The sequence below is a fragment of the Dromiciops gliroides genome, chromosome 5, assembly GCF_019393635.1.
Source record: "Dromiciops gliroides isolate mDroGli1 chromosome 5, mDroGli1.pri, whole genome shotgun sequence".
Taxonomy (NCBI): Eukaryota; Metazoa; Chordata; class Mammalia; order Microbiotheria; family Microbiotheriidae; genus Dromiciops; species Dromiciops gliroides.
Window position 1 is genome coordinate 209,970,136 of NC_057865.1, and position 18,629 is coordinate 209,988,764.

Below are 18,629 nucleotides of genomic sequence, written 5' to 3' on the forward strand. Positions count from 1 at the left end.
AATCTGATATAGGCTATATATGTACAATCACATTAAACATATTTCTGCATTAGACATGCTGTGCAAGAAGAATCAGAGAAAAAATGAAAAACAAAAAAAAAAAACCCCAAAATAGAGATAGTATGGTTCAATCTGCATCTAGATTCCATAGTTCTTTTTTTTGTTGTTTTATTTTTTTCTGGATTTGGAGAGCATTTTCCATCATGAGTCCTTTGGAACTATCTTGGACCATTTTATTGCTGAGAAGAATCAAGTCTATCACAGTTGATTAACACATAATGTTGTTGATACTGTGTACAATGTTCTCCTGCTCATCTCACTCATCATCAGTTCATGCAAGTCCCTCCAGGTTTCTCTGAAATCTGCCTGCTCATCATTTCTTACAGCACAATAGTATTCCATTACATTTATATACCACAACTTGTTCAGCCATTTCCCAATCGATGGACAACCCCATAATTTCCAATTCCTTGCCACCACAAAAAAGAGCAGCTATAAATATTTTTGTACATGTGGGTCCTTTTCCCTTTTTTATGATCTCTTTGGGAAAAAGACCTAATAGTGGTATTGCTGAGTCAAAGGATATGCACAGCTTTATAGCCCTTTGGGCATAGTTCCAAACTGCTCTCCAGAATGGTTGGATCAGTTCACAGCTCTACCAACAATGCATTAGTTTTCCAATTTTTCCACTACTTCTCCAACATTTATTATTTTCCTTTTTTGTCATATTAGTCAATCTGATAGGTGTCAGGTGGTACCTCAGAGTTGTTTTAATTCACATTTCTCTAATCAGTGGTGATTTAGAGTATCTTTTCATATAGCAATAGATAGTTTTGATTTCTACATCAGAAAACTGCCTGTTCATATCCTTTTGACCATTTCTCAATTGGGGAATGATTTTGGTTCATATAAATTTGATTTAGTTCCCTATATATTTTAGAAATGAGGCCTTTATCAGAAGTACTGGCTATAAAAATTGTTTCCCAGCTTTCTGTTTCCCTTCTAATTTTGGATTATTCCTGTTTATTCTTGTTTGTTTGTTTGTGTTGTTGTTTTTTGGTGAGGCAATTGGGGTTAAGTGACTTGCCCAGGGTCACACAGCCAGTAAGTGTTAAGTATCTGAGGCTGACTCTAGGATCGGTGCTCTATCCACTGCACCACCTAGCTGCCCTATGCCTGTTTATTCTTGACAAATAAACTGGCACTTTGTTTTTCCTGCCTGTCTCTTATATGGTTTTTCCTGTAGAAGATGTTATAAAAATAATAATTTCTGTGATTTTTTTGTAGAAGACAGGCAAAAAGCCCCCAAATTTTGAACAATGTATAATCCAAATAGATCGCAAAAGAGGAAAATGACTCATATCTAACAAAAAATATTTATAGCACCTCTTTTTTGTAATGGCAATGAATTGAAAACTGAGAGGCTTAATTGGGGAATGGCTGAACAATTTATGGTTTATGTGATATAACACTATTGTGCTGCAAAAAAATATAAAGGGGATGGTTTCAGAAAAACCTGGCAAGACTTGTATGAACTGATGCAGCATATAGTAAACAGAATCAGGAGAACAATTTAAACAATGATAAAAATACAAGGTTAATAATTTTGACTTAGAAACTCTGATCAGTGTAATGATCAACCATGATTTCAGAGAATTCATGATGAAATATGTTCCCTCATATCACTTTCTATCACTTTCCTGATAGAGAGATGTGAAGTGCAGATTGAGACATATTTGGAGAGGGACCTGGCCCATGCAGAAATTTGTTTTACTTAACTCTACATTTATGTGACAGGGATTTTTTTTCCATAGATTTCTTTTCTGGGGGGGTGGGGGAGAGCAGGTAGTGGGAGAGAAAGAAGGTAGATGTTTTGTTTGAGAAAAAATTTAATTTAAAAAATAAAACAAATCATACATGTATAACCCATATCTGATTGCTTGCCACATCAGGGAGGGGGGAGGGGAGGGAGGGAAGGAGGGATAAAAATTGGAACCCCAAAGTATAATTAAAAATGTTTATTACCTTTTTAAAAGAAGACATAAGTAAAGAGCCTATAAATGCCATGATGTTCATTATATAATTTTCCCGTGGTAATAAAGAACTGAAAAAATAAAATAAAACAAAAAATATAAGTGGGGAAAAGAGGTCTTATAATCCAAAATCCTACAGAATTTTATAGAAGAAACTGAGGATCGAAAGAGGCTAAGTGACTTGCCAAAGGGATCAGTAATTTATATGGGCTAGATTCAAAACCAAGTATTCTGTAAACAAATCCAAAGTTCTTTCCCAAGCTTGGACTTCAATTACCATGAGGCTTCACGAGGACAGGGCAGTCAACTCTCCGGGCACTTTTCCTGGCTCTTTCCCCCTCTGCTCCCGCCCTCTACAAAGAATGTCGCTGACGTCAGCTCTCGCCCAGGCCCCGCGATGGGAGGGGCGGAGTTTCAGGGCTGTGGCCCGGCTACCTTGGGAGTTGAGGGAATTGGATCGGAGGTTCGGGGCCAGGCGCGGCCTTCTTAGGCCGCCATGCCTCATTCCCGGCGGGTCAGTCACCTTCTGGACCTGTGAGTGCCCCGCCCCTGCCCCGTCGCAGCGTCTACCCTCCCCTCCCCATCTGCCAGAGCCTTTCCGTTCCGGGTAGGCCTTGTCCCCTCTCCGGAACTCCAGCCGCCAGTCGCCTCCCAGGCCTCCAACCGCTTCGCCCCTCATTCCCTGTGGCTCTCCTCGAGAGCTGAGCCCCAATTGCCGCGAGCACCGGGCGTCTCTGCGTTCTCTTTCTGTTTTGTTTTGTAGCGGTTGGGCCCCGATGTTTTTGTCCCCAGACCTGCGATAGGGGCAAGGGTAGATAGGGGCCCAAGCTTTTCTGAGCAGGCGCAGCGGGCAAACTAGGGTTGGTTCCTTGCCCAGGGGCCTGTGCCCCAGGATTTCGGTCATTCATTCACTCACTCAGTGAATATTTTTAAGGTGCTTGTTACGTGCCAGGCGCTGTGTTCTCAGGATATCGAAATTAGCCCTTCCAAGCGAGTATTCCCTGCCCTAAAACCATCAGTTCCGGGCCCCATTCCGTTCGGGGGGCTAAAAAAGAATGGATGTATGGATGAAGCATTTACTACTAATAATAGCTAGCATTTTATAGCATTTTAAGGTTTGCAGAAACAATTTACAAATATTGTCTCATCTGATAAAACTATCCTTGGAAGTAGGTTCCATGCCATTATTATTATCATTCCCATTTTACATAGAAGGAAAGAAACATGACTTGTTCAATGGCATACAGCTAATAAAGTGAAACTGGTTTTGAAATCAGGGTTTTCCTGATCAACTGCTCTCTTTCCACTGGCCACTTAGCTGATCTTAAGCTATTAATTGCTCACTATGTACAAAAACACCATCCTATTCATTTTGCAAATAGAAAACTCAGACACCTCCTGCTCTCAAAGAACTTATATCCTGATACAACAGGAAGACTAACACAGTAGGTTCAGCGGTAGGTCAAATGGAAACTCCATGATCCTTAGGGTTCTGCAGCAAAGCAGATGCTAATAAATATAAATTGTTAAGTCATTTTAGTATGCTGACTCCTCCGGATCCCTTTTGGAGTTTTCTTGGCAAAGGTACTGGAGTGGTTTGCCATTCCTTCTCCAGCTCATTTTACAGGTGAGGAAACTGAGGCAAACAGACTTGTCCAGTCATGTAGCTAGTAAATTGTCTAAGGTTGAATATGAACTCATGTCTTTCTGACTCCAGTCCCTGTATCACTTCTCGTCTCCATGCGAGCACTTGCCTTGTGTGAGTTTTCTGTAAAATAGTCTTTTAGGCAAACATATGTTTGACATGAGAACAGTGTGGCTAGCTTTGAAGTTGTGCTGTCTGCCGTAGAGTTTGAATACTTGGAAGTTCAAGAAAAGACCTCAGGGTTGGGTATCTTATCTTGCCAAGTGATCTTTAGAAATTACCTAAGACAGTTCAAATAGAAGCAATTCATTTTCCTAGCATGGCTCTGGTATGCTGTCCAGTTTTCACAGACATACAACAATGAGGTCAGCACAAAGGCTCTGTAGACTTTCAGTTTGGTAGGCAGTCTAATACCTTTTCTCTCCCACACTTTCTTTCGGAGCCTTCCAAACACTGAGCTAGCATCAACCTCATCATCTTTGTGTACATCCCTGGAAAGTATAGTACCAAGATAAGTGAATTTATCCACAGCATTCAATCTATGGATGGTGTGGTGCTAGCTGGTGGAGAACCTGTGTTTTCTTGGTGTTACTTGTTAGGTCAAAATTAACACAAGCAGCAGAGAGTTAATTCATACTTTGTTGCATCTCAGCTTCAGAGGCTGCATGGAATGCACAATCATCTGTGTATAAAAATATCATGCACCAACACTCCCTCCACTTTAGTCTTGGCTTATAGCCCTTTCAATATTTTACTATCAGTGTGGTAGCTGACTTTGGTGCTGTTTTTATCTTTCTTGAAGATGTCTCATAACATTGCTAAAAACATCATACTAAAAAACATGGGAGCAAGCATACAGCCTTGCTTCATTCCATTGCTGACTGGGAAAGTGGGAGACCATCATCCATTATCAAAGAACCCATGCAAGCATGATGTCATGAAGTTGATATATAATACTGATGAACTCTGGGCAACCAAAATTTGACAGAATTTTCCAGAAGGGCTTATGACTTGACAGTGTCAAAGGCCTTGGTCACATCAATAAATGTTGTGTACAGACTTCTGTTCTACTCCTGGCATTTCTCCTGGAGTTGTCAGGCAGCAAATGCCATATCAACTATTTCTCAACCCTTTCTGAAGTCATATGGGCTCTCAGGTAGTTGACTATCTTCTAGGCAAAGGATCAGCCTATTAAAGAGGACTCTGGCAAGAATTTTTGCCAGCAGTGATAATCTATTTCCTTTACCTTTATAGGGATGGACAATGGAGGCATCCTTGAACTCTTAGGGAATAACCTCTTCTTGTCACATAACCCAGGAAATTTCAGTCAGCTTTTGTATGAACAAGTGGACCCCCTGCCTTGTCAATCTCAGCTGGAAAAAAATCAGCACTAGGCGCTTTGCCACATGAGAGGAGCCTAATGGCATTCAAAACCTCTTCTTCAGTTGGAAATTCAGCTAGAGAAGGATTGATTTCAACATGAAATATACAGTCAGTGGCTTTAGGATTGATTGGTGATGGTCTGTTGAGAACACTATGGAAGTGTTCAATCCATTTCTTATTTCTAATTAATGTGGCTCCTTCCGCACTGCACCATAGGGCTTTGGCCCATAAGTAGCCTTCAGGGCATCATAAAAGCACTTTGGATTGTTGTTTTGTTTTGTTGTTTTGTTTTTGTTTTTCTTAGTGAGGCAATTGGGGTTAAGTGACTTGCCCAGGGTCACACAGCTAGTAAGTGTTAAGTGTCTGAGGCTGGATTTGAACTCAGGTACTCCTGACTCCAGGGCTGGTGCTCTATCCATTGTGCCACCTAGCTGCCCCTATGGATTGTTGTTATAGCATAAAATTGAATTTCAGGCCAAGAATCCTGTATCTCTTCTAAGTTTTGCTTTGTACTTTACTTTTTTTGTTTTTGTTTTTTTGTGGGGCATTAAGGGTTGCCCAGGGTCACACAGCTAGGAGGTGTCAAGTGTTTGAGTCTGAATTTGAACTCAGGTCCTCCTGAATCCAGGGCTAGTGCTTTATCCACTGCTCCACCTAGCTTCCCCCTTGTACTTTACTTTTTTTTTTTTTTGCAGGGCAATGGGGGTTACGTGACTTGCCCAGGGTCACACAGCTAGTAAGTGTCAAGTGTCTGAGGCCGGATTTGAACTCAGGTACTCCTGAATCCAGGGCCGGTGCTTTATCCACTTCACCACCTAGCCGCCCTGTACTTTTACTTTTGATGGAGTTAAACACTGCCTTCTCAGAGACAGATAAACTGTTAGTAAACCCTGTGGAGTTCTCATCTTTCAGTAGTAGCTTTTGAATTTCCCCATCATTCTCATCAAACCAATCTTGCTGTTTGTGAATGTTTTGGCCCAGAAGAGGAAATACAGTGCTGTATACCAAATCTCTGAAAGCTCTTTAATCTTTTCTGTTCCAGTGTTGCCAACCATGTGTTGCACAGCTTTCCCTCCAAGTTAGCAGTGGATTGTTCCTGCTTGAGGAGTGCTACAATCTGTTGATATTAAGTCTTCTTACAGTCATCTCGCCTTGGGGCCACCATTTGTGTTGAATGTGAATATTTAGCTATTGTCTAAACCTATGTCTAAGTCTGCACCACATATCACCTTTGTCACTCTCATCTGTCTCTTCTTACGATGTCTCTTAAATGCCAATGTTTATTTCAAGACTGCGTCTATGAGGTTTTATTTCATCTATATAAGCAGAAGACAGTGTTAGTGATGAGAATAGTCATGATATGCCAAGGTCTTCCATAGTAAGTGACCGTTTCTGTTGTGGTTTCCAACTCCATTCCTCCCAAGGGTCCCTGCCATGTCCAGTAGTCTGTGCCTACTCTTGCATTAAAATCATCCAAAATTATAAGCTTATCCTCTTTGGGGACATTTATGATGAGGGTCTCTAGATCTTCATAAAATTTTTCTTTGACCTCATCAGGGTTAGTGGTGGTGGGACATACACACTGATGATGGTGGTGTGGTGCTTTCCTGCAACTGGCAATTGGATTATGATAAATCTGCTATTGACTCCTTTGGTAGATATATAAGCTTGTTGATTAGATTAGTTTTGATTGCAAAAACTTCACCAGCTTCATGGTACTCCCCTTCACTGTGGCCACTCCAGAAAAATATATATCCAACTTTGACTTTGGTAAACTTTGCCATCCTTATTTCAGCTAGGGCTGCTATTTGGATGTGATAACTTTTGAGTACTTTCACAAGAGCTGTTAGTCTTTCAGGTCTACTGGATTTCATATCATCCAAAGCTATGTGTACATTCCATGTGCTGATGGGGAGTGGACTCACCTTTGCAAAAGTTTTTGTACATTATGTGTGTGTGTGTGTGTTTCAACTGCAGGGTGGGACCCCACCTGCAGGCCAGGGTTGGTTGAAGCAAACATTTTAGGAAAAATTTTAGGACATCTTTTCTAGCTCCTTCCTCACACCAGGATAAGCAGCATGGTCTTTTAAAAAGGCTGCTCAGACACCCAGGAGGCTGACAAATTCCACTGCTGCTTCCAGTGAGAAGACAGTCCTATGGCCTGGACCATCTATGTGCACGGTTATGACTACAGCTTCCAATGTATCTACACCTCTTGCTTAGTCACCTTGTTGCCATAGGACTTTGAGATAGGTAAAAATGGTAAAATGGTATGAGTGCTATCTTTTGATTCATGCATAAATTGGATTTAAGTGAGGTAGAGTTGCATGAAATTGTCAGCCTCTCTTCCAGAGACTCTTTCTTGCAGAGTCATCAGAGTCAAGATGATTGGTGATAGCTTGAGATGCAGTGGATGGAGTTGGTGTCTTCGATGTCTAACCAAGCTCTAAGTGCTCCATAGCACCTGCTTCAGCCACCTTCATGGCCATTGGAACAAATTGTTCTCATGTATTCTGCTGGGGGGATGTGTTCACATGCTTGGAGTAGACACCTGCCTTAAAGGGTTTGAGACCCCTTGGTTGCCCTCAACCTGATTTTAGCCCATTTGTAGAAATGGTTTACCGGGATGTACCCACAGAGCATGCTACAGTTTCTTGGAACCACAAGTGAGAGTTGGGTGAATCATGTGGACACCAGTGATGGAAAGCAGCCCTGCAATGGGCTGAGCAACCCTCATACTGATGGTACTAGTCTTCCCTTGAACACAGCCTACACCTCTCCAAGATTTTATGTCAAAACAAAGAGTAGAACCCAACCTCTTTCCACTAGGAATCCAGTGCTTAGAGTTTTTTAAGCACAGGGTTGTTTGTGGAAACCTTTAAGAAGAAACACTAGTCTTAGTTTGCTGCATACAGCTGAATAGCCCAGACAAATAAACCTTTATAGCCAGCATTTACTGAATACCTGTATCTGAAATGAAAACATCCTGTTTTACCTCACAGTCACTATCTTTCTTTGAGTAGAGACTCAAATGCTACCTCTTATAAGAGGTAAATTCTGCTTCTTTATTCCCACCCCTATTTGAACAGTTAACGTCTTTCTCTCTTGACTACTTTTAATTTACTTTGTATATATTTTGTGTGTACTTATCTGTGTATGTGTTGTTTCTCCCCAACAGACTGTAAGTTTTTTGAGGGTAGAAATTATATTCTTTTATTTTTCTGTGTATACCCAATGCCTAGCACACAATAGGTATTTAATAAATGCTCATTGAATGAACATACTCATACCCACTATATTGTATATAAAGTATACCTCAACCCAAGATCTCTTCTGTCTTCAAGACTTAGTTCAAGTTCAGTCTCATAGTCTGATCTCTGTCTTTCCTGAGGGTCCTGGCATCAGTGAATCTTTCCCTTCTCTGAATTTCTGTAATAAGAACTTTTTATGTCAGTCACCTAACATTTATTAATTTACTATGTACTGAGCTCTATGCTAAGCCCTGAGAATACAAATAAAGGCAAAGATTAGTCCCTGTTCTCAAGGAATTTACAATTTAATTAAAGAGACATCATGTAAACAAGTATGTACAAATAAGATACATACAGCATAAATTGGAAATATTCAATAGAGGGAAAGGGAGAGGAGGAGAATCAGGAACGACCTCTTATAAAAGGTAGGACTTTCTCCCAGATTTGAAGAAATCTAGAGAAACTAGGAAGTTGAGATGAAGGAGTCCTAGGCATGAGAAACAGCAAGTGAAAATGGAACTGGGAGATGGTATATCTTGTTCAAGCAATAGGAAGGAGACCAGTGTCACTGGATCAAAGAGTAAGATTGGGGGAGGAAATATAAAGTATAAGAATACTAGAATTGACTCCATTTTGTGCTATATTTGCTGTTATTATATAAATGTAGTAAATGTCTGTTCCAGTACCTCAGTTCCTCCAGTCTCTTTAAGGCTACAAAAGAAAACTCATAGGACTTTGAATAGTTCCAGGAACGCATCCTCTTCTCTTTATCCTGTCTAATAAGGTAACCTTTAGGAGTTTAACAATGTTAATTAACCTAGTGATAAAGAAGATACTGCTTTCTCTGCTCTGGTGTGAAAATCTAGGTTAAAGGTTTTTGTAACAGTTTAAGCATTCTTTTTTCTTTTGCTACAAATGTATCCTTTTTTTTTTTTTTTGCGAGGCAATGGGGGTTAAGTGACTTGCCCTGGGTCACACAGCTAGTAAGTGTCAAGTGTCTGAGGCCAGATTTGAACTCAGGTACTCCTGAATCCAGGGCCGGTGCTTTATCCACTGCGCCACCTAGCCGCCCCACAAATGTATCCTTTACTGTCTATGTGTCCTACATGAGTTTACCCCAAACTGCTTTATAATCTGCCTATGTGACCTACCTATGAGAAGAGACTGTCTGTATATCTATGTATCTATCTATCATCTTTGGAATTGTGAGAAATACATATCCATTACTTACTGATGGTGTGTGTCACATTTTTGAATGGATAAATAAACTCCTGTCTGTTTTGTAACCTATGTTGGCTTAGCAAGCACTAGTTAGTAAGGACTTTAAAATTCTTACAACAATTCTGATGACCAACAAAGAGACTGTTGGCTTGAATTCTCTCAGATTCTTATCCTCAAGAACTTCCAGCATGCACATAAAAGGTGATTTTACCAATTCCAAACTTCTAGAGAAGAGGAACTGAGAGAGCTGATACGGTTGCAGTTCAGCACTTTTGTGCTCTAAATTGAGAAAACTACAAAGACAGGTAATCTTTTATATTGTCTTACAGTTATTTTAAATGGAATTTCTCTTTCTTTCTCTTGCTGCTGGATTTTGTTGGTAATATATAGAAATATTGATGATTTATGTGGGTTCATTCTGTCACTTTGCTAAAGTTGTTAATTGTTTCAATTAGTTTTTTGATTGGTTCTCTAGGATTCTCTAAGTCTCATTTGCAAAGAGTGATAGTTTTATTTCTTTATTGCTTATTCTAAATCCTTCAATTTCTTTTTCTGCTTTTATTGCTATTGCTAGCATTTCTAGTACAATATTGAATAGTAGTGGTGATAGTGGGCATCCTTGCTTCACCCCTGATCTTATTGGGAAGACTTTAGCTTATCTCCATTACAGATAATACTTGTTGATTGTTTTAGATAGATACTACTTAACATTTTAAAGAAAGTTCCATTTATTCCTATGTTCTCTAGCAGTTTTAATAGGAATGGATATTGTATTTTGTCAAAAGATTTTTCTGCATCTATTAGACCATATGGTCTCCAGTAGTTTTGACAGGTTAGTCTTTTATGGTTTATATTGACTATCTCTTATCTTTTATCTCTTGTGTTTGAGAAAACTTTGTGTTTCCAAGGGAAAGTCTCTTCTATTTTCTGGGTGAATATTTGGGTAGGACTAGGAATTTTCCAATTCCAGTAGCCCTTCATCTTATTTTTCACAGACAACTAAGCAAGAGACTGAATGGCCTGTTTGTCAGTGTGTTTGTGCTTATTGTCTTGTCCTGTCTATTTACATTTTTTGTTTTGTTTTTAAACTAATGTAAAACTAGAGTAGTTAGCAGAATTCCTATCAATAATGATATAAAGCTGATATGAGCCTCAATTCTTTTTTTTTAAGTAATAAACATTTTTTATGTATAGTTTTGGGTCCATTTTTATCTCTCCTTCTTACCTTCCTCTCCCCCTTCCTGAGTCAGTAAGCAATCAGATATGGGTTATACATGTATGATTATGTAAAACATTGCCATATTAGTCATTTTGTATAAGAAAACTTGAATAAAATTAAAAATGAAAGTGGAAAAATAGCATGCTTCAGTCTGTGTTCCATCAATATCAGTTTTTTCTTTGGAGGTGCATAGTACGTTTCATCATTAGTCCTTTGGGATTGTCTTGGATCATTGTATTATTGAGACTAGTTAAGTCATTCACAATTCTTCATCAAACAATATTGCTATCTCTGTGCACAATGTTCTCTTGGTTCTGTTCACTTCACTGTACATCAGTTCATACAAATCTTTCCAGGCCTTTCTGAAATCATCCTGCTTGTCATTTCTTATAGAACAATAATATTCCATTGCAATCATATACCAAAGCTTGTTTAGACATTCCCCAATTGCTGGGCATTCCTTTGATTTCCAATTCTTATTCACCACAAAAAGAGCTGCTATAAATATTTTTGTACAAATGGATCTTTTTCTCTTTTTGGGGGGGATATCTTTGGGATATAAACCTAGCAGTGGTACTGCTGGATCAAAGGGTATATACAGTTCTCAATTCTGACTTGAGTAGCAGTCTTCATTATGAAATTCTCTATTTCCTTTATAATGACAGAAGTAGAGTGGATAGAGTGGTCATTGATCAATAGTGCAGTGGTTAGGGGGCAGCTAGGTGGTGTGGTGGATAAACCACTGGCCCTGGATTCAGGAGTACCTGAGTTCAAATCCGGCCTCAGACACTTGACACTTACTAGCTGTATGACCCTGGGCAAGTCACTTAACCCCCATTGCCCTGCAAAAAACAAAACAAAACAAAAAAGTGCAGTGCTCAGTAGCTATTATAGGATCTAATCTGTTTCAGCCCAGTGGGACTTCTGTTGGCAAACTGGAAAAAAATCTCAGGAATGTCTGGTCTAAATATACTTGTTGAGTTCTGTTGATCTAAATGGCCATTAAATGGTACCTTTTACAAATTCTAAATAGTAAAAGTCAATTCTGATGCTAAACTCTCATTACCAATGTGAACTTTCAAGTTTGATACACTTTATTTTACATTATTTTAATAATGCTTAGTCAATTTATTATGTATTAATTATCAGTCCACTATCTATTGGTTGGCCCCCTCATTGAGTTTGAGCTCCCTTGAGACTATAACTCATATCAGTGAATTTGAATAACCATGAGACATAAAATGAGTCAGCTTGGTCATAGGATGTTTTTTGTATGCCCAGTACTTAATACAGTGCCTGGCACATGGTATTGTGCTAAACAGTAATTTTATTGATTGATTTTCTTTGTATTCCCAATCCTGCCCAAGTTGGTGAAGTAGAGAGCACGACAAATAAAAGGAAATATTTTTGTAAATGATGAAATGTCTTCATGGGTTTTTTGTTTTTCACTTTTTAAAATTTTATAAAGTAGGGCAGCTAGGTGGTGCAGTGGATAAAGCACTGGCCCTGGATTCAGGAGGACTTGAGTTCAAATCCGTCCTCAGACACTTGACACTTACTAGCTGTGTGACCCTGCGCAAGTCACTTAACTCTCATTGCCCCACAAAACAAAACAAAAAAATTTTTTTATAAAGTGAAAGAAAATTCTTTAATCTACTCTCACAATTTATTAGTTCTCTCTCCAGAGATGGATAGCATTTTTCATCATGAGTACTTTGGAAATATTGTGAATCATTGTATTGATCAGAGTGGCTAAATATTCCAAGGTTGATTATTGTGAGAAAAAGCACTCCAATAACTTCTGGAACTCAGCGTTGGTAATGTGTCAGAGGCTCATTTATTGTCATTCTCGAGAGAGTGGGCCACCCCTTGTCCAGCTGGTGGGTGACCAAAAATGGAGACTCGCAGGCCGGTTTTTACCTCCTCTCATCCCTAATGTGAAATGGCCCCTTCCCTTTTTCACCATTATTTTGATTACTCAAGGGTTACAATCTATGTGCCAATGCTAATCGGAAGGCAGTATTTCTTAGCTAGTGGGGGAGGTGATACAGGGACAATTCTTCCATTCCTCCCTTATATGGACACAGCTCAGGAGCAGAACTAATTGTGACCAGCCCAGGATTTCCCTGAATCATGTGATTTGGGGTGGGGGGATGGAGAGAAGGAAGAGGAGTGTAATTTGAATGGTGACTATTATATTCTTGAGAGGAGACCAATCCCCATTTCCTCACAATTATCATTACAATATTGCTGTTACTGTATACAGTGTTCTCCTAGTTCTTTTCATTTCATTTGCACCAGCTCATATAAGTATTCCCAGGTTTTTCTGAAATTATGCCCTTTGGCATTTCTTACAGCTCAATAGTATTCCATCACAAGCATATATACTTGTTTAGCCATTCCCTAGTTGACAGGCTCCCTTCAGTTTCTAGTTCTTTGCCATCACAAAAAGAACTGTTATTTTTGTATGTAGGTATCCTTTTCCTATGATCTCTTTGGGGGTATAGACCTAATAGTGGTATTGCTGGGTCAAAGGGTCCCAGAGTAGTAGGACCAGTTTACAGCTCTACCTCTGTTTGCTTTTGCTTTGTCTGAGGTCATGATTATTACTTCTGCCTTTTTTACTTCCACTGAAGCATAATAGACTCTGCTCTAGCCCTTTATTTTAACTTTGTGTCTGTCTTTCAGTTTTAAGTGTGTCTCTTGTAAACAACATTTTATTGGATTCTGGTTTCTTTTCCCTTCTGTTGTCTGCTTCCATTTTATGAATGAGTTCATCACATTTGAATTCACAGTTATGATTGCTAACTGTGTATTTCTCTCCATCCTATTGTTTTTATTTATCACTTCCTTTTTTAAAAATACTCTGTCTTAATCCTCAAAATCTGTTTAACTTTTGGTCACTGCCTTTCTTAATCTTCTCTTCCCTCTTACTAGCACTCCACCTTTCTCTTCCCTTCCTACTTTGTTGGATAAGATGAATTTCTATACTCAACTGTGTATATATATATTCCTACCTCTTTGAACCAGTTTAGATAAGAATGAGGTTCAAGCATTGACCACTCTCTATTCCCCATTCTCAGTTTCCCCTCCATTTTAATGACTCTTCTTCATGTGCTTCTTTTAGGGGAGATTATTTTCCCCATTCTTCATCACCTTTCTCCCACTCTATCAATGCGTATCTCCTTCCCATCCTTATATTCTTTTTTTGTGATCATTCTAACATAACTGATTTATACCCATGCTCTTGTCTATGTAGATTCCTTCTAACCACCCTAAGGTTCTTTTCTCATGTAGGAGTGTAACCAATTTAACCTTATTAAGCCCTGCATAAATGCTTCTCTTGAATACTGTTTTTGAATGTCACATTTTTTATTCAACTCTAATCTTTTCTTCAGAAATGCTTAAAAGTACTCTATTTTTTTTAAAAAGTACTCTATTTTGAGGCAGCTAGGTAGCGCAGTAGATAAAGCACTGGCCCTGGATTCAGGAGGATCTGAGTTCAAATGCGGCCTCACACACTTGACACTTACTAGCTGTGAGACCCTGGGCAAATCACTTAACCCTCATTGTCCCGTCCCCCAAAAGAGATGATTTTTTTTAAAGTACTCTATTTCATTTGTTACCCATTCTTCCCTCTGTAGGATCATACTCAGTTTTTCTGAATAAATGATTCTTGTTTGTAATCTTAGCTCCTTTGCTACTCTCTAATGGGAGTATTCAGGAGAATCAGCACTTCTGGTGTAAAGGCTTGCTGAACCCTTTTCAGGGCTGCTCCTCCACCTTTTGTGTCATTTGATTCATCCAACTCTCACCTATGGCTCCAAGAAGCCATAGTATACACAGTGGCAACAGCAGCATCTTGGCAGATGGACTAAACCAGGTAGAGGTTAATTGGCAGGCTTCAGATCTATTGATGAGTTTGAGCAATGTCTAACCCAAGCATGTGAAGACTTTCCTTAGCAGAATGGGCACATGAGAACAGTTTGTTCCAACAGCCATGAAATTGGCTGAAACAGGCACTGTGGAGCACATAGAATTTGATCAGACATTGAAGATGCCAAGGTTATCCACTGCATACCGAGCCATTGCCAGTCATCCTGACATTTGTCTTGCCACTGAACTTTGATGACTCAGGAAGAGAGAGTGAGGCCAATGATTTTGTGTAACTCTTCCTCACTTAAATCCAATGCACAAGGGAGTCAAGACATCATCCCATGAAATCATTGGTTCTCTTTGAAAACAGACAAAAATGAAAACAATATTGTCATAATATTGTGTATTATACCTATGTCAGTTTGTGGCTTGTCCCCCTGCCTCCAACACTGTAAGATCCATAAAAATAGGGACTATTCCTTATCTAAACTTTCTGTCTTCCTCAGTCCTAAAAACTGCTCTTCACATGGTAGATGCCTTAGTAAATATTTGTTGCTTGATTCTTAATTTTATACATTATTATTACTTTTGTCTTTAGAAGATATAATTCTAGGTTAAGTGGAGGCAGTCTCTGCTGGAGTTGGGGTGAAGCACCCCGGTTCTGAACCAGTGGGCTGAATCAAGTGGTGGTGGCCCAGAGGGGAAGGGGCACAGGCATGCCAAGCTTCCAACTATAGAGAATCAGAGTTCAATCAGACTTCTGTTTCCATGTCAAAAAGAAAGCAGCCTTGGTTACTCACAGACCAGGCAGGCTGAGAAGAAGCCCAATCACTCCCTGGGCCATGGTGTACCTTGAACAGTGTGTCCTGGAAGCAGTGGTACACTTTAAGAAGGAGTTAAAAGCCAAGAAATAATCAGCCAAGAAGAGTAGGCAGAGAAAGCAGCAGATCATCGAAAACTTCTTTGAGGGAAAGGTAGACCAGAATACACTCTCAGAAGAAGAACATAATAACAAAAGTCAAAGCTCCAACATTCAAAGCTTCCAAGAAAAATATGAATTGGTCTCAGGCCCTGGAAGCACTTAAAAGGGACTTTGAAGAGAAAATAGGAGAGATAGAAGGAAGATTTAGAGAGATGGAGGATAGAAAGAGAAATGAGAGCAATGCAGGAAAGTCATGAGAAAAAAGTCAACAGTTTGAAAAGCCAAATGGGAAAAGAAATAGAAAAGCTCTCTCAAGAAAATAATTGCCTAAGAATTATGATTGAACAAATGGAACTAGTGACCTTATGAGAAATCAGGAGAAAGTAAAGCAAATCCAACTGAATAAAAAAATAGAGGGCGATATGAAATATCTCCTTGGGAAAACAGCTGACCCGGAAAACAGATCCAGGAGAGATAATTTGAAAATAATTGGACTACATGAAAACTATGACCAAAATAAGAGCTTAGAAACCATCCTCCAAGAGATTGTCAGGAAAAATTACCCTGATATTCTAGAAGCAGAAGGCAAAATAGAAATTGAAAGAAGTCACCGATCACCTCCTGAAAGAGATCCCAAAAGGAAAACCTCCAGGAATATTATAGCCAAATTCCAGAGCTCCCAGGTCAAGGAGAAAATATTGCAAGCAGCTAGAAAAAAGGAATTCAAATACTGTGGAGCTCCAGTAAGGCTAAAACAAGATCTAGCAGCATCTACATTAAAGGACCAGAGGGCATGGAATATGATATTCCAGAGGGCAAAGGAACTGGGACTATAGCCAAGAAACATGTACCCAGAAAAATTGTGTATACTCTTTCAGAGGAAAAAAATGGGACTTCAATGAAAAAGAGGACTTTCAGGCATTTGTGATGAAAAGACCTGAACTGAATAGAAAATTTGATTTTCAAATACAAGACCCTGGAGAAGCATAAAAAGGTAAACAGGAAAAAGACTTCATGAGGGACATTAAAAGATCAAACTGTTTACACTTCTACATGGGAAGATAATACTTCTAACTCATAAGAACTTTCTCAGTAAGGAATTCACAGAAGACACAGGTCTGAACTGAATATGAAGGGATGATATCTGTAAAGCATTTATGTTTTGTTCTTTGTGAGGCAAACAGGATGGGGTGTCTTATGTCTGGGACCAGATTTGGGCTTGGGGCCTCCTGGGTCCAGGGCTGGTGCTTTGTCCACTGTGCCACCTAACTAACCCATGATGACATCTTTAAAATAGGGTTGAAGTGTAGGAGTAATAGACTGGGGGAGGGGGAAGGGAAGAGATGGTCTGGGGAGAGGTAGTTCACATGAAGGAAACAAGAAAAAAGCTTATGGGGAAGGGAAGAGGGGGAAGGAGTTGGAGAGTGAGTGAACATTAGTATCATCAGAATTGGCTCAAAGAGGGATTAACATACATACTCAAGTAAGTATAGTAATATATTTTTGCCCTGAGGGAGGGGAGGGAGATAAGAGGAGGGGTGTAGAAGAGGGGAAGGAGGGAAGGGCAGATTGGGGAAGAGAGCAGTAAAAAGCAAAACACTTTCAAGGAAGGTGAAGATGTTCTGCATTACTGCACAAGCATGACATATTGAATTGCTTGATTTCAAAGGGAGGGTTGAGGAGGAAGGGAGGAAAAAAATTTAGAACACAGAATTAGCTCAAAGACCTTAATCTCATCAGAGTGGGCTCAAGGAGGGAATAACATTCACACCCAATTGAGAGGAGTAATCTATTTAACCCTACAGGAAAGTAGGAGGGGAAGAGGGTAAAGGATAAAGAGGGAAGGGTGAAAAAAGGGAGTACAGAGCAGGGGAGGGGAAAGTCAGAAGTAAGACACTTTTGAGGAGGAATGGGTTAAAAGAACATAGAAAATAGAGTAAATATCATGGGAAGGGAATAGGATGGAGGGAAATAGTTATGGTGACTGATTATAATGGCAAAACGTATGGCACCTACTTTTCTGGGCTATTATGAAGAAAATTCCTTGTCAAGTTTAAAGTACTATATACAGGTTATGATGAACAGGATACTATCAGAAAAACCTGGAAAGACATACATGAATGGAAGCAGAGTGAAATGTACTGTATACAAAATAACAGCAAAAGTGTAAGATGATCTGCCGGGAAGCATGTGGTTATTTTCAGCAAGGCAGTGATCCAATATAACCCTGAAGGACTTATGAAAATTGCAACCCATCTACAGAGAAAGAAATGTAAACAGATGGAAACACATTAAAAAAAATTTATTTTCTTTGACAATTCCTTAATCTGAAGTTTTGTTTTTTAACTGTTTTCTCTCACAACCTAGCTAATGTGGGAATGTTTTCCATGACTACTCAAGTATAACTTATTTTGAAATGCTTGAGTTCTAGTGGGTGGGGGGTGGGAATGGAGGAGGAAGAGAAGTTGGAACACAAAGTTTTAAAAAACTGATGTTAAAATTTGTTTTTACATATATTTTGGAAAATAAAATTCTATTCAATATAAAAAAGTTATGAATCTAATAGTGAGATTTAAATTTCAGTATTTATCCAATCAAAATTAGAAAATGTTATTCATTATGTTGACTCACAAAATCAGATGGTTAGGCAAACTCATTAATCTCCTTTCTTTTTTATCTTTCCCTTTCCCCTCCCCCCCCCCAATCTCCTTGCTGCCCAGATTCCATGGGGCAGAAGAGTGGGAAGAATGACATGGCTTCTTATACCACTTGGATGAGCTAGTACTCACAAACCCTAATCTTTCTGGGGAAATGAAGGACCATCAGAAAGTACAATCTTCATTATATCCACACTTTCTGGAACTCACAATACTGTATTTGGCCTGCTGATGCACCCTAAGGACCCATACACCTCACCATTCATTCCTATGGGATCTTCTTTATGAGTTCTCTCTCACAAATAGAGAGTGAGGTCCTTGGGGCCAATTCTAGATTTTTCAATTAGCGTCCCAAGCAATTAACATACTGTTTGATACACAGCTACTTAATAAAGGCTTTTAAAATCCAGTTATTGTCTTAA

The 18,629-nt window shown here is 39.3% G+C and overlaps 1 protein-coding gene across 1 annotated transcript in view; it reads left to right on the forward strand.

Moving 5' to 3' along the window:
• The first annotated feature begins 2,417 nt into the window (after nucleotides 1–2,417).
• Nucleotides 2,418–18,629, forward strand: part of AMN1 (antagonist of mitotic exit network 1 homolog) — an 83,125-nt gene continuing 66,913 nt past the window's right edge. Inside the window, exon 1 of the mRNA XM_043968880.1 lies at nucleotides 2,418–2,567. Coding sequence (XP_043824815.1) covers nucleotides 2,530–2,567 — 38 coding nt within the window. The 5' untranslated portion in view covers nucleotides 2,418–2,529. The remainder of the gene's footprint in view (nucleotides 2,568–18,629) is intronic.